Consider the following 16,724-nt stretch of genomic DNA (forward strand, 5'->3'; position numbering starts at 1 on the left):
CAATTGCGTATTTCTTGCACAAGCCATTACCCAACATGAGTCCCAAAATGTTCGACTGACAGAAAACGTGTCCAACGTTAAAAAAAGTCATCGAAAATCTTCTACCAGATCAAAACTGGTAGAAGTACTGAGCAAGAACAAAGGGTGGGAGACCATCTGCCAGATTTCTGATATTATCAGTGGAACAGAAGTCACCTCAGAACATCGTGTACCCTTTACAACCAACGAGATAACTTCTTTCAGCAAGGCACCTATAACATCTGTAGATATTTAGATTTTTCTTCAGATAAAACACACTTTTGTGTGTTTTTTGTAATTATGGCGGAACATAATATTGAAATATTGTGTTTAACCAATAGGAAGCAGGAATGGTGCCCTATTTCTGGTAATAGCCAATCATTTTGCGAGTAATTAGTCACTGCATTAAGTAAGTAAGGTTTTTCTTGTATCTGAAATTCTATAAGGTATTGATAACTTTGAATATTAAATTTAAAACATTTTTTTGTTATTACTTAATTTAGGAATCTATTAAATTTAGAATTTTAGGCTATTTTATTTGTATGATTAATACAAAAATGGAATCATAATAATTATAGCACTCATTGCAATAATTCATAAGGCAGTGATTAATAATTGTGTTTTCAATCACTTGTGTGTTGAATTTGACCTTCATTCACTAAATTTAGAGCCCATTATCTAGTGATTGCAGAAAAAATAAATTTGTATTAACATAATAGGATTCTAAAATAAGAATTAATCACACAATGTAATAAAATAAAAAACTATAAACTTAATAAATAATCAAAAGTTAAATAATAATAGAAGGGATTTATGTACATGTCACGTTTGACCCATGTGTCGGCATGACTACTTAAATTACAGACTCGGATCAAATTAAATTCACTGAAAAATACACACACCTTAGCGGCTATCCCGGGGCACGCTGCTGGCCGTCTCGAACAGACGTGCACGCGTGCAATATCCTGTGCAGGTTGTTTTACGTAGTGGTAACTGTAAAACTATGGGAAACAAAGAGAATGGAGGGGAAATTGCTCCCTCCCTCTGCTATCCCCACCACAAACAAGTAAACTGATAACAATCCTTTTATTTTCTTCACAAACTGCGACGATGCGTTGCTTTGGTGCGTTTGTGAGAATGCATTGTTTTAAGTGTGCAAGTGCAAGGGGATGGATGATGTTGATGATGGCATTGGAAGTCCGTTAAAAAGATGACTGTATACACGTTTGGGTAATTAATGGGTCCTTTGGGATTGTCCTAAAGGTCGATCTAACAGATGATGATGATGGCGATGACGATGTAGTGTACACCTTGTCAGTGTGTTTGTGAGTGGGCAGGCGATTGTCGGCGACCTGTACTCTTTTATTATAAGCTATTATAATGCTTGAGGCAAGCGTGCGGCCGGTCCGTACGCGTGAGATATTGGAACCACGCGTTTACCGTCATTCAACGCTTCATCTACGTTCTAGAATACGTACGTGTATACGATATTTATATAAAAATAATCGCCTAGAAGCTTTTGTATCAAAATATAAATAACCTTCTTCACCCTAACCTGATACATTAATGTAAGCATTTGACTTACAGACCTTTTTAACCCAAAATTGCCAGTAGCATTTTCGGTTTTGTTTTTTTGGTATTTAATTTTGGCAAGCTAAGATTAATTTTAAAAGCGTGCCACAATTCCCTTCGTACGAAAAAATAAATGCTTACTTATCTGGAATATGTTTTCAGGATTATTTATCCTAGATTCCCTCAACTGTCCAGCCATCCTGGACTTTTTTTTTTTTTTTTGGATTCAACAGATGTATCGCACTATTTCGGTCAATCATAAGACAAATATGGTTACTGCTTTTCCTAAATGTGATAGTTCTACAGATTTGTTTTTGTTTTTAGATGATGCAGGTAATACGAGGTGTGGCTATTAAATAACGAGACTGATGCTGCTACAGAAGAACTATGCATGAACCAAATCCTAACGACCGACAGCTGGGCAGCCTAATGCCTTCTCTTTCGATTGCAGCGTGTCTCACGTGTTTGTAGAGAAATCTGTCTGACGGGAACCGTCGTTAGTTTCGTTTTGCCGAAAACATGATACTACACATGTAGTAGAGCAACGAATTGTCGTGAAATTTCACATGAAACTGGGTAAAACCGCTACTGAAACTTATCTTTTACTAAAAGAGGTTTAAGGCGATGAATGCTTATCACGTGCGCGAGTTTTTGAGTGGTTCAAGCGTTTCCAAGATGGCCGAGAAGACGTCGGAGATGATGACCGCCTGGGTTGGCCCTTCCACGTCCAAAACGGATGAAAATATCGATTATAATTAATCAACATTACTACAGTAAGGTGCTTGCTTAACTCCTTGAAAGAGTAAGAGTAAAAACGACCCGATTTGTGGAAGAACAAGTCATGGGTTCTCCATCAAGACAACGCGCCGGCTCACACTGCATTGTCTGTCAAGACGTTTCTAGCCAAAAGTACAACATCCTAATTTTAGGCCATCCGCCTTATTCGCCTGACCTGGCCCCATGTGACTTTTATCTGTTCTTCAAAGTCAAATCTGCATTAAAAGGAACACGATTTCAGTCCGTTGGGAAGCTGTGAAAGAAAAAGCGGCACGCATCATGCAGGAGCTTACAGAAAAAGTCTTCCAGCACGGTTTCGAACAATGGTAAATTCGCATGGAGCGTTGTAGGGATAGGGGAGGGGTGTATATTGAAGGTGATAATAACTAAATATGTATAAATTTAAAATAAAATGTTTTACAGCAATAGTCTCGTTATTTAATAGCCACACCTCGTATATAATGGTTCTGGAGCTTTCAACATGCCAGTCGATACTTTTTCTTTAGCACTATCTTTAAAGAACTCAAAAAACGCTACTATCTAGTGGCAACACTTCTTGACGTACGAAATTGACGCCTAAACAATTAATAATAACGCGTTACAGAAACCTATTTGAACTCGAATTGTGGGAGTTTAGTCAAGCCTTGTTCTTTCGAGTGCAAGGTAGCTCTTTCTACCTACTCCAAACTTTACAATTGAAAATTCTGCAGCATATAACATTGCCAACAGAACCATTCATTCTGATCTAAAAGTACCTTTCCTATTAGTCTTCATCCCAACGCGATCCTTGCTTTACCGCACATCTCAATTCTCACATTAGACAGCTTTAATTTTTGGACACTTCCAGGACAACTCCTACCGTCTCTCACGATTTACTCGTCGTTTAAGGTCAATAATTGATTGATTGGAGAGCCATTAATAGGTGGTAACTTTTCACACGTTAACTTATCAGTTACTATATTGACAGGAGCAATCACAGCTGCAGTTGTAAATACTACTTGAGTTCCTCATTTCTTATTCGTCAGCTCTGTAAGTCCGTAAAACATTGTAAACATCTATTGACCACGGCTTTTTCTGGGCAACAAAGTGTTGCGATAATGAATATATAGGCTTCGTGACCGTAAATTATTAAACTAAGGATTCAAGATTGGCGAGAACTCCAACCAACGTTTCGACAAATATATTCTTCAGGGCCTGGATATTACAAATACACAAATACAAACTATTTACTGTTTGTTTACTGATTTTCTGTGTTACTGAATCTCTAAATTGTTATATTTGTCGAAACGTTGGCAATAAAGACGAGTTGTTTTTTATTTGACCGATTCCTCTCCAATCTTGAATCCTTAGTTGTTGCGATAATGTTCAATTTTCAATATTATTTGGTTTTTCAACCAGAAAAATCATATGGAAAAATGAAACGTACGCTTTTCTTATTTGTAAAATAAATAATTATTCTTCGAAGTATTCAACATATTCTTTAGACTTTATGGATTATGTTTTTACGAGCTGGCTCCATAAATGAGCAACATAGAGCGTTGATACGGAGACAAGTAAATACAGACAGATGGGCAAATCAAAAAAAATAAGACAAAAAAAAATCCTAAAGAGTGTTCGAGGAAAAAAAGACTGTGAAAAAGTTGGATTGTAAAGGCATTGGCAGACAAACAAGAAATCATGTTTATTTACACAGTCTTATTATTTATTGTTATTGGATGGCTTTAATTTATTTTCTGAGGTAACAATATTGTCTGGAAGATTTATATTATAAAGGCTTTATAAAATGCGTTTCAATTTATTGAGCTGTTATAAATTATATTTATTTACACTAAAAATTTCTCTTTTTTTTATTAATATTGTTACGATTTATAAGGCATTTGTCTACTTCCAACTAGCATGATTTAGAACTGCAACTTCTCAATCGTCCTTTTACGTAAGATATTTGGGCACCATTTTTTTTTATTCTTTCTTTTTCGAAAAGTGGGGGAAGAGAATTTGAAATCTCCCCTGGGTAGACACCTCCCCGTTGAAATAAGTGTCCCCACCAGTGAGATATGATATCGTCGAGTGTACGATCCCTCCATTCAGCTCAATTGTCCCTCCCTTCCAGCCATCCCATCCAAAAAGTTTACATTTAATCAGAGATAAAGCCACAGCTGCCACACATGATTATACCCATTGATAACGTAGTCCCCCTTCTCCTTTTCTTCAGAAGAATATCCCCCTTTAGAAGAATTTATGTACACTGTTACAAATGGCTGACACTATATAGTGTTTCTATTATGAGAATAGTTGGGCGTGGGTTTGTCACAGTGGGTTACTGTGACTCATGCCTCATATTGGGGGTAAACTTGCCCATTAAAATGCGAATGAAAGAATTTTAGTTGGTTTCTATTTTCCCTTAAAGCTAATATAATATTATTTAGTTACCTACATTAGAATTTATAATCAAAGTACCAGTATAATAATGGTACCAAGTTCTCATGAGAAGATCATCCGTAAGTAATAATTATTAAAAACAAAGATTAAGTCTTTTGCTAACTTAAAGAAACGAACTTTCTTTTGATTTTAGACCTAACCATTAAAACATACAGGGTGTTCAATTTAAGACGGCTCAAATGCATTTCATGCTGAAACGGTTAATCTGAGCTAAAAATGGTAGAGGAAAAATTTGTTGCCTGTCAAGTCTAGTTTCAGAATATGTGACTTGATTTTAGATTCCTGCCAGCATACGCGGCTGACGCGCGACCAAAAGTGAGGGTTCGCCGTTGACCCCCATTTTCTTATACACAGTTTTAAAGAGTATAAAATGTTATGAAAGAAACCGGAAACCGCAATTCGATATCTTTAAAATTAAAGGTGCTAGGCCATTTCAAAATCTGGTATTTATTAATCATATTTCAACTTTTTAACTTGTTATCAAAGAGAAAGAAGAGCACGCGATAGGTCATTTTTATGTATTTTTTCATCCCCTTTCTATTGAAAATATTGCCAAGGCAGTAAAGCTAGTATTTTTCTTATCGGGAAATAAGTCGTTTTCCGAGTGATTTTTTCCGATGAGATGTTCTCAAGCATACAGAAAATTGCTAAAAATTAATTTTACATCTTTTACAAACAAGAAGGTTTGATAATTATTTAGTAATTTTGGGAGAGTTGCGTTTAATTACCAAAAAAATTGGAAATCTCCTGCCACATATTTAAGTGATTAATATCTTTCATGTAAAGGATCAAAATTATTCCTTAATTTATCAAATAATGCACTTTACTCAACTTGTGAAGCATGTACTGTACCTTCAAAGGTGCCTCCTCTGCTTCGCAAGCCAGGTTAGCCAGGAGGTTATCAACTGCTCTCTGTATCTGAAGTGTTAAGGGTTGCACAAAAAGAGAGGAGGATACGGAATGTTGACATACGGGAGGAATTGGATATAAATATATAATATCAACGAATTTATAGAGGAAATTAGAGATAGATGGAGGGAGCATCTTAACCGGATGTCAACTACAAGAGTACCAGTAATGGTCAATAAGTACAGACTTAGAGGACAACGTAGTGTAGAACGACCATTGAAAAGATGGAGATGAAAAAAAAATAATAATAAAATTAATACATATTAATTTATATTAATACGTATATCAAACTAACAACTCAAAAAACTAAAAGTTTTAGGTTATTCAAACTCTGTATCCGTTTTAGCACTTTTACGTCATGAAGCGATTTATCAGCGGGTTTTTTTCTCTCTCTTTAGTAAAATTTTACAAAAAGTCGTAACAATTTGAAAAAAAAAAAAAAATACGTAATATATCCAGTTGACTTATTTCCACTGGAAACTAAATAACGGAAGTGAAAACAATATTAAAACGGAACCAAGTTGATGTATCTTGCAATTTCTATACTTACACTTTTAAGGGATTTTGTTTAAAATAGAGACCATGCACCTATGTTTCTTCATTTTCATCTTATATACAGGGTGTTCAGCATAAGACTACGGTAACTTCGGGAGGCGATTCTGGGCATCATTTGCAACAATAATGATGATTTATTCACATTATTTGGAATATTTCTTTGATTAACTAAAGAATAACACACAGATCTAAACTCGTTAAACGAAAATCCTTTCTTTCGAAATTGGTACCTAACACTCATTTAACATCATATTCATTTTTATTCTTCTTATTTTATTTTTAATGTAAGTTTTGAATTTTTGAATATAGTTCTTAAATAAATTAATTATTAAATTACACGTTTGCAAAAAATCGTACTGGATTTGATGATTCTGTTCAGTTATATTCTTATGGTAGGTGAATTCCTTTCATAATGCCGACGTTGTTTTGAGGCCTACTTTTTTGCAATTAATCACAGATTTCTGCATCAATTTTTAACATAACCCCAATTATTGTATACCGTTCGAAAGGTGATCGTATGTAGATGTTTTTCTTGAATAGTACACGTTTTTTTCATATAAAAAGTTTTTGAGAAAAATGAAGTCAAAGTTTTTGGAAAAAATTAGAAACTTGCTATTCCTTATGTTTGGGCCACAAAGTAAAATACTTAATATTATTTTTTTGGAATACAAATTAGCTTATTTAAAAGGAAATTTAACCTTCTTTCTAATGAGCTTATTAAAATAACTGTAGCTTTAATACTTTGAGAAATATAGACAACTTTTTGCTAAAAAGTAGTAACACCTTGAAAAAACATAAAATTAAAAATATCTATAAAACGGAGCCGAATTGAGCCATAGTTTATATGGAATTTTTTGTTGCAAATGATGCCCAGAATCGTCTCCCAAAGTTACCGTAGTCTTATGCTGAACACCCTGTATAGAAATTCATTTATTTACTACGAATAAGAAGTTCTTTTCGATCTCTTAGTAAGAGAAAAGTGGGAGAAGTAATTGAATATTAAGTGAATCGCATAGTTTGAAATTAGCCCAAAATTTGAAGCAAATTGAATGACGAAGTAAGAAGGTAGCTTTAAGTTTTTAACGATCAAATCTCTCCCAGATCAATAGAATTTTGTTTCTTTTTTCATATTTAACACACATTCAGCTTAACAATTTAGTTTACAATTTGATAAATTTAAAAACATCGTCATTGCAATAATTTCCTTTTAATACGGTTAAAAGAGAGTAAGAATGCACCCTAATCAAAGCAACATTTTAAAAAAATGCTACGAAAAAATTACAGAATTGCGCACAAACTAAGTAATAACCAAGCCGAGGCCCTAGCGGTTTTGAAGGCTCTGGAAAATTTTATTCAGTTCGACTTGCCTAATGACCAGTCCGCCAGAACTGTGGCAATTAAAACTGACAGTATGGTGACATTGGATTGTTTAAGGAATGCATGTAACCATCATACACTCTATGAAAGTGCGCGAATGGTCTTATCAGCGCTTCTTCTTCGGGAATGGATTATTCACTTTTGCTGGGTTGCTGCACATGGGTTGGAAATGAGATGGCCGACAAATTAGCGAAGGCTGCCTCCAGGAACATGGATTTGGATTGTACATATATTAAAATTCCGCGCTCAACTATAATCTCGAATTTAAGATCTGAAAGTATTAGCGAATGGAATGAATGGTGGCAAGCGAGCGAGAAGGGAAGCACCACTAAACTCTTCTTCCCTACCATCTATGACCGACTGAAAGTGAGCCAGCTTCCGCTCGGCTTTAAGTTAACCCAGGTGCTGAGTGGCCACGGCAAGTTCCGGCAATACCTTCATCGCTTCCGCATTATTAGTGACCCCAGCTGACAGTGTGGAGATTTATCGAGTCAGACGGTCACCCATATTATTTTTGATTGCAGGCTTCTTGAAAATTTTCGCCTTCATTTAATTCAGGCTATTTTGGTAAATAACTTGGAATTGAGTCACTTGTCACTGCTGCATAACGAAATTCTACCGTTATTTGTGAAATTTGTAAATAACATCAATTTTGATAAATTGTAATTAAGTCAATCGACCCAAAAGCGATCTTTCTTTATTTAATTATCTTTCTTTTCTCTATTTGGATTATTATGATTTTAATATTCTTTATTATATTATCATTTAATATTATTTTATTATATCATTTAATTTAATATTATTATTTTGTTAGTATTATCAACTATTATTGATGTTAAATGTTGTATACCAGCATTTATTATACATTGTATGGAGCATGCAGAAATTAAAAAAAAAAAAAAATAGAGCTTAAGACAAACAAACAAAAAATATTTACCTTGAGGTGAAAAACTGGCTGTCGGCTCTGGCGGTGGAGGATGATATTGCGGATGATGGTGGGCCGGGAATGGTGTTTGCAGAGTCATTGTGTTGAACGCATTCAATTGCTGACTATTCAATTGTTTACGCAATCTTGCACGCCGATTGCTGAACCATACTTGTACTCTTGCTTCCGTCAGCTTCGTTCTGGAAGCATTACACCTGAATATATATTTACACTGACTTTCTTATTTGAGTATAAATTTATTTTAAGAAATAAAAAAAAGAGAATATAATCTAAATTTAAAGCATTTAAAGTAACGCATTTTGGTCATGTTCACGGTGCAAGTGCTCAAAAAACAGTCGAACCTCTCAATAAGGGACGCGGAGGAAAGCAAAGTGGCCGCTGTTTGGAGGTGGCCGTTAGAAGGAGGTAGCCAAGTTTCATAATGAAAAAATATGGGTTTTTTTTTCCAAACATCTATTTAAAAATTGTTTATTATTAATAGATTTAAAAACGTATACAGGGTGATCCGTTTAAAACAAATTTACTATTTTATCTATTCGTGAACGGTTTTTGATATTAATTTTTCCATCAGAAATACACGTTTTGGGAGGTCCTCTGACTGCAAAAAAATTGTTTTTTGTGACGCAAAGAACAATAATAATAATAATTAAAGATTTTAAAAATGTAGTGCAATGTAATGGTTATGGGTGAGTCAGAATAAATTTGTGTTGATAGCGATTGGTGCGTTTTAAATGGATCACCCTATATAATTGCATAATTATTTAGCTATATGATATGCATTAATTTTTTCTTAATTAACCGATTTGGTTTTCGCAAAATCTTCCAACACATTTATTTTCTCTTCTAGAGTTAACCACTTTCATTTAAGAGACATATCGGCAAAAATAATATTGTTCGTCCAAAGTAATATTGAAAAATTATTAAAGTGGTACAAGATGTATGGAGCTTATATAGGAAACTTTAGGAAAAACCAGAAAAAAACAAAAACTTGAGAGGGGGATAATTATTTTGATCACCGCGTCAAACGAACTTTTAATAATAAGGTGGTCGTTGGTGGGAGGTGAAACATAATAATCCGTTCCCCCAAAATCAATGTCCGCGGTCGCTATGTAGAGTGGCCGTTAGACGGAGGTTCTTTTATATAGAAAGTGTATAGGGGCAAAACGGGGTAAATCCAAAAACTGTCCGTAAATGGAGGTGGTCGCTAGTGAGAGTGCTCTTTATGGGCGGCTCGACTGTAATTAAATAAAACCACAAATTTTATTCAGTAATGTGACCCATCTTCTCGATTTTGTCATTAAACTGAAAATTAATTAGATTCATTTCTTGACAACAATTATTTAAAGGAATGAGTTTCTTAGTGTTGCAAACAATCAAATTTGGAATTTCAATAAAACTTTTAATTCTAATTAATACAACGCAGGTTTTTGGGGCCTTGGCAATTTAATCCAAGTCTTAGCATTTAAATGAAAGTCTTAAATCTACAATTGTGTAGTAGCCATAAGAATTTACAAAAACTGAACAAAAGACTTAGTAAAGTTGCATTTTCTGACATCTTATTTTTTTTCTAAATCAAACCAGTAATAGCACCAATTGAAACATCTAATTTGAACGGATGGGTCTACTGAAAGAGTTAATATAAGAACAGCCTCAGATAGGATGTTTATTCGCCATCTTGAATATCATTTCACGGACAGAACTAGTCATTGGAATGCGTGGGACAAATTACACTTTAATGCATCTTTGACTGAAGCCCCTCAAATTAAATAAATAAAATAGCCTTTTTCCAATTAGGTCAACTACTTGCGTATCTTTTTTCGGTATGAGTTACTACATTATTTATTAGATACTTTGTAGTAAATCGCAAGTGATTTTAATACACTGATTTTAACGCAGTATCCTGAAGTAGAATCTGTAAAAAATTCTGCTTACTAGTCAGGTTCAATTTTATGGTTTTTTTGTCATTAAATTGGAAATGAATTAGATTTATTTCTTGCCCGCAATTATTTAAGGGAAAGATTTACTTAGTGTTGCAAACAATCAAAAGCTTAGACTACATATTCTGGTGTTTATTAAAGAAAAACAGTTAATTATTATGAATAATAGAGATGAATTTGTTAATGACGTGTTAAAACAAAAATCACATTAATTACCTCCATTGAACATCTATAATTATGTGTGTACATTTCAACACCCGTCTATCTTACAGGAAATGAAGGTGATAGAATTGATTATGTAACCAGGTTCTGTTTGTTTCTATTTTTTTTTGTTTTGGTTGGATGGAGGCGTGGTTTAAACCGTAGTGAGTGGACTTGTTGGCTGTTGGACGATGATGGGTGGAACTAGCCTCCAGCGGTTGAATGTTTGAAGATATAAATTGTTTCAACATCGAATCACTTGTACAAGTGGATATTTCATCGGTCTAACATTAAACTGTGTTCTGTTAAAATTATGAAATTACACCTGACGGGGGATATAACCTCAAAAAAAATTACTTTAAATTACTTTCCTTCCACTTCCTCAAAGGAAATCTTAAGACTTCGTTACAATATTCATTGGTCCTTCTAAGGAACTGCACCAAACTATTGAACTAGCTCTTCTTTTTTTAATCATTCAAATTTTAAAACAATGCTTCCTCAATCGAACTCAAAATTCAGAATTAAGATTACGACTTTTCATGGGAAAACATGGATTCTCCGAGTACAACAAAGTGATTTTTACAATTTGATTAGATGTGTCCACCATAACTCAATAATGGAAAACCAATGAAAGTGCCAATAATTGAAATTTAGATTAAGGCCACCAGTGTCTGCCAATTAAAGTTTAGTAAATAAACAAAATGGACGGCAAGTGCACTATAATAAATCGAATTTTCAGTTTTATATGGATTTTCGCATAACTTAAGAACATAAAGAGATTTGGCATAATTTATAACACAATAGTGACCAGTAAGAAGTTCCTAGGAACGGAAAAATCTATAGGGATCTAACCAGTTTCGAACCCGTGATCTCCGTGGTCAGTAATCGCAAACCATTCTTTGCTTTTTAATGATGATTATTATTTTCATGAACATTCGATGAGCTACGAAGACATTATATTCTCCACCAACATTTATGTGCTTAAGTCGATAGCAGAGCTAGCAATGAAATATGAATGTATTTAAAAGCTATAGCCGAATTAGAATGAATGGAAGAAAATGCTTAGAGAAGGATTACGTGATTTTAATTTTGGTTAAGCTATAAGGATGGCAGGAATATAGAGTACTGATCCATCCATTAGCAGTAGTTTATGTAAATAGTTGTATATAGTAGAATGATGAATGTGTGAAGCGAATGTATTTGTAGGTAAGAATGGAGAGTTAGTGAAATTCTAGTGATAAGCACCTAGACGATGCTGGCTGTATGGCGGAAGCCAATGCCAAAAAAAAAAAAAAAAAAAAAAAAAACATTCGATGAGGGGTAACGAGCATAACTATATCTTGCAACGTTGAAAACCAGGTTTCGGAATATCTAGACAAGAAAAGAAAGTCACCGCTTTAGAAACAAGGATACTTGAAGCTCCAAGAACCAATTGAATTTCGAAACCCTTAACATTTCTCTCAAAAGTGATGAAAATATTGGACAATCAAATTAATTATACTATATTGCGCCAATATAAAACTATTTTTTTCGAAACACAACTAGGGATCGCAAATTAAAATAAACACTAACCTAAATAATATTAACGTAAAAAAAGAAGAAGATAAATGTTTTACTTTTGCGCTAACTCCTCCCGGGTGTAAACATCTGGGTATTGCGTTCTTTGGAATGCTCGTTCTAACATTTCTAATTGTTCACCGCTGAACGTTGTCCGACTACGTCTTTGTTTCCTTTTCAACGGAATTCCAGGTTCAGATTCTGTTTCCGAATCTTCGGCCGAACTTGGACCTGTGAACAAAGAAAAAGAAATATATAATATGAATTAATATGCCAATCACTCATTCTATAAATAAATGTACTATTGTTACTAGTGCTAACTAAGCAATATTCTGTACTAGAAAATAACAATATTCTAGGTGTAATAGCGGCAAAGATACAAGATGTTGAAATTGGATGAGTTTCATGAAACCTAAACTTTTACTGCCAATATCTCAGTTTCTGAGGTTCAGAACGCTACAAAATTTGGCACGATTGTAGATTATAACTAACTTTATAATTGAGAAAAATAACAATATTCTCGGTAAAATAGCGGCCAAGATATAAGATGTTGAAATTTGATGAGTTTCATGAAACCTAAACTTTTACTCCCAATAACTCAGTTTATAAGGTTTAGTATGCTACAGAATATTGATCAATTGTAGACTATAGCTATCTGTATAATTGAGAGAAATAGCAATATTCTAGATGCAATAGCGGCAGAGATACAAGATGTTGGATTTTGCTCAGTTTAAATGAAACCTAAACTTTTACTGCCAATATCTCAGTTTATAAGGTTTAGTATGCTACAGAATATTGATCAATTGTAGACTATAGCTATCTGTATAATTGAGAGAAATAGCAATATTCTAGCTGCAATAGCGGCAGAGATACAAGATGTTGAATTTTGCTCAGTTTAAATGAAACCTAAACTTTGACTCCCAATATCTCAGTTTCTAAGGTTCAGAATGCTACAAAATTTGGCACGATTGTAGACTATAGCTATCTGTATAATTGAGAGAAATAGCAATATTCTAGCTGCAATAGCGGCAAAGATACAAGATGTTGAATTTTGCTCAGTTTAAATGAAACCTAAACTTTGACTCCCAATATCTCAGTTTCTAAGGTTCAGAATGCTACAAAATTTGGCACGATTGTAGACTATAACTAACTCAATAATTGAGAGAACAAACAATATTCTAGCTGCAATAGCAGCCAAGATATAAGAAGTTGAAATTTGATGAGTTTCATAAAAACCGAAACTTTGACTCCCAATATCTCAGTTTGTATGGTTTAGAATGCTACAGAGTATTGCTCAATTGTAGGCTACAGCTATCTATATAATTGAGAGAAATAACAACATTCTAGGTGAAATAGCGGCAGAGATATAGGTAAAATTAGAAGTTTCAAATTTATTTTTTTGTTTTCTATGAGTACTATCTTTCAAATTTGTTGAAGGGTATTGTTGCCTAAATTTAAAACACTCGTCTTTTCTTATCTTATTTTTAGTTTTCTGCTTTTTATATAGTTTTCTAATTATAAGGTTTTTTTTAATCGTTTGGCAATCACTATCAAATTCCAATTTAGCTCTAAGATTTTAATTTTACCTTAGGCTGTAAATTTTTTTTTCTTTTTGACTACCTAATCATGAATACTATTAAAAATTTTTCAAAGAACATAAATAGAAACGCCAGCTATAAATTAACCTTAAGTATAATAGCAGAAGGAAAAAATAGATGCGATTTCAATTCAAGTACGATTATACTATATATTTAAAGTGAAAACATAAGAAGAAAGTTGGATTAAATCTTATTGCATTACCGGTGTTTCTTAATTGTAATGTTATAATTTTCTTTTTCAATAAAAATATAATGAAAATAATAATAGTTTCAGTTTTCATTAGTTTTTTACAAATTTAATAGTAGTTTATTGGCAGCCTTTGCTTTTAAAATTCATTAAAAATTTAACCTACTCCACAAAAATGTAGCAACATCTATTTTTAGCGCAATTCTCATCGATTAATCCGTAAACATTTAGTTTAATATGGTGATGCTTGGTGACTCGATATGGTTACAGTAATTTTGTCTAGTCTAATTAAAGAGGTTTTACCATGGCAGTGGCACTAGAATTCAGGAGTGACAAATAAAAGAATACCAAAACAGACCAACAAGAAACCAAGGGAAACTAATTTAAACTGTTGCCACAAATAATCAAACAAAGTGATTCAATTTGGATATATTCTACAAAAAATATTGAGTTTTTTCAATTATTTTTTGTGGTCTAATGAGTCCTTAAAAATTAGAGCTTTTAGCAGAGTGTCTGTTCCTGTTTCGTGTGGCTTTTTGCCACACACTTCCGAGATATCTTTCAAAAATTAGATTGGTGTAAGGTTTTTTTTACGACCGTTGTTGATGGATGATTTTAGGGAATATCGAGGTGCGGTCATTATGATGATGTAGCTAAACATTAAACTACGCAAACTTTTTTTGTCAATACTCTGATGAAGGTAGTAAAAATTACCGAAACGTTGGTATAAAACAACAAAATTTGTATTTATGACCGCACCTTGATATTCCCCAAAAATCATTCAAAAAATACAGGCAAAATTGCGAGTTAATTTAATATTTAAAAATTATTATTTTTCTAAACTGTTCAAACTTTAAAAAGGTGATTGAAAGTACACAAATTTTAAAACAGTATCTCCCGAAACTACTCTACGAGTAAAATGTGGATTTATGAAAATAGTATTGCTAAAAAAAAAAAATGAAAAATTGTAGACAATATGCAGTTGATAATTCGTTTGGTTTTACCCACGAGACTAAACTGCAACTTAACGGTAAAAATTCTTATAACGGAACTACACCACTTTAGTGCAGTTGTACACCTTTAAAACAAAAAAATTCTCGAAAAAGATAGCGCAAATTTCCTTTAATTTGGGACACATTTTTGAGGAAATCCCTAAGTACTAATAGATGAATAGTTTTTTTAAAAATTAATTTCATATTACTGGCCGTTCATATAACGGGACAGCTTTAAAGAGTAATTGCAACGCAATGTACGGATTATACTCCGTAAAATGTTAGAACTAAGCAAGTGCAGTTCAAGTTGGAATGCAGAGAATTGCAGTAAAAGATAATCGTGTGAATTTTTGCCCCAGATTTCCTTCAAGATAAAATTTATGCCGTTTATGTTCTGATAATGTGTATATGATACAACAAACAGTAGGTTACCTAGACAGATCAGTTACCTAGACAACCATGGTTTAAGGGAACTGTCACTAATAAATGGGTTGTTACTACAATAAGCAGGCTGAGAGCGAACCACGCGGTATGCGGATCGTATCTTCACAGGATCAACAAAAGGTCCTCTCCTCTTTGCGTAGATTGCAATGAGGAGGAGGATTTCAAACATATAATAATGGATATGTCCACGTTATGTGGTAGAAAGGAAACGAATATTTGACGACATATACAGGTGTTTAGTTGCACCATTTCGCTACGAAGACATAATATTCTCCACCAACATCTATGTGCTTAAATCTGTAGCAGAGCTAGCAATGAAATATGAATGCATTTAAAAGTTATAGAATGAATGGAAGAAAATGATTAGAAAAGGATTACGTGATTTTAATTTCGGTTAAGCTATAAGGATGGCAGGAATATAGAGTACTGATCCATCCATTAGCTGTAAGTTTATAGTTAAATAGTTGTATATAGTAGAGGGATGAATGTGTGAAGCGAATGTATTTATAAGTAAGAATGGAGAGTGAGTGATATTCTAGTGATAAGCACCTAGACGATGCTGGCTGAATGGCGAAAGCAAATGCCAAAAAAAATTAAATAAAAAACAGTACGTAGGTTGCAATAGTGAATTCCCTATATATCGACTAAACTTAGATGAGAGTTTGTTTTGCAAGATTTCAGGGCATTTGTGTACGCAAGCAACCGGCAATAGTGTTAAGTTTACGCCCGTAGTTCAAGTATTTCATAACGTAGATATAACGTGACGATGTAAAATTTTACGATTGTCAACATAAAATAAAAAAAATGGCTGAAAGTTAGTAGACTAGCTGGTCCAGCTCTTGGCCCTCTTGACTGCACAGAACTGAACTATTATTTCAGCAATCATACAGCCTACCTACCTGAAATAGAAGGAAAAAAAGCTGTGCAAGCTGTAAGTGTGATGGTAGAGGTAATAACAATACGAAGAATGGTGGATGCTAGAGTATTGTGGAGTAACTATCAAGGACCTGGCAGGAACCACACTCTGGAAGTTCAACCAGTAATGAACGCTAATATTAGTACCAGAGGAGATATCATAACCACTTTTAGGGGGAACACCAACGACGAAGAAATCTTTTCTCACCTACACTCAGATCTACACAGCTTCTTCTTCTTTGATGAGAGACTTTCTTTAAAAAAAAAGAACCACAGTATTTACCGTAAAATGACTTTAAT

The 16,724-nt window shown here is 33.7% G+C and overlaps 1 protein-coding gene across 6 annotated transcripts in view; it reads right to left on the reverse strand.

The window, feature by feature from the left end:
• gsb (paired box protein gooseberry) overlaps positions 1–16,724 on the reverse strand; it is a 101,523-nt gene that overhangs the window by 12,430 nt on the left and 72,369 nt on the right. For 4 of the 6 annotated variants that reach the window (XM_074136759.1, XM_074136757.1, XM_074136761.1 and 1 more), the window contains exons 4-5: positions 12,348–12,519; positions 8,585–8,787 (exon numbers count right to left, since the gene is read on the reverse strand). In XM_074136759.1, the coding sequence (XP_073992860.1) occupies positions 8,585–8,787; positions 12,348–12,519 (375 nt within the window). The remainder of the gene's footprint in view (positions 1–8,584; positions 8,788–12,347; positions 12,520–16,724) is intronic. The other 2 variants (XM_074136760.1, XM_074136758.1) reach the window with 1 other exon arrangement.

This window comes from Rhodnius prolixus, unplaced genomic scaffold, assembly GCF_049639745.1.
Source record: "Rhodnius prolixus isolate KJV_2025 unplaced genomic scaffold, Rpr scaffold_5, whole genome shotgun sequence".
NCBI lineage: Eukaryota > Metazoa > Arthropoda > Insecta > Hemiptera > Reduviidae > Rhodnius > Rhodnius prolixus.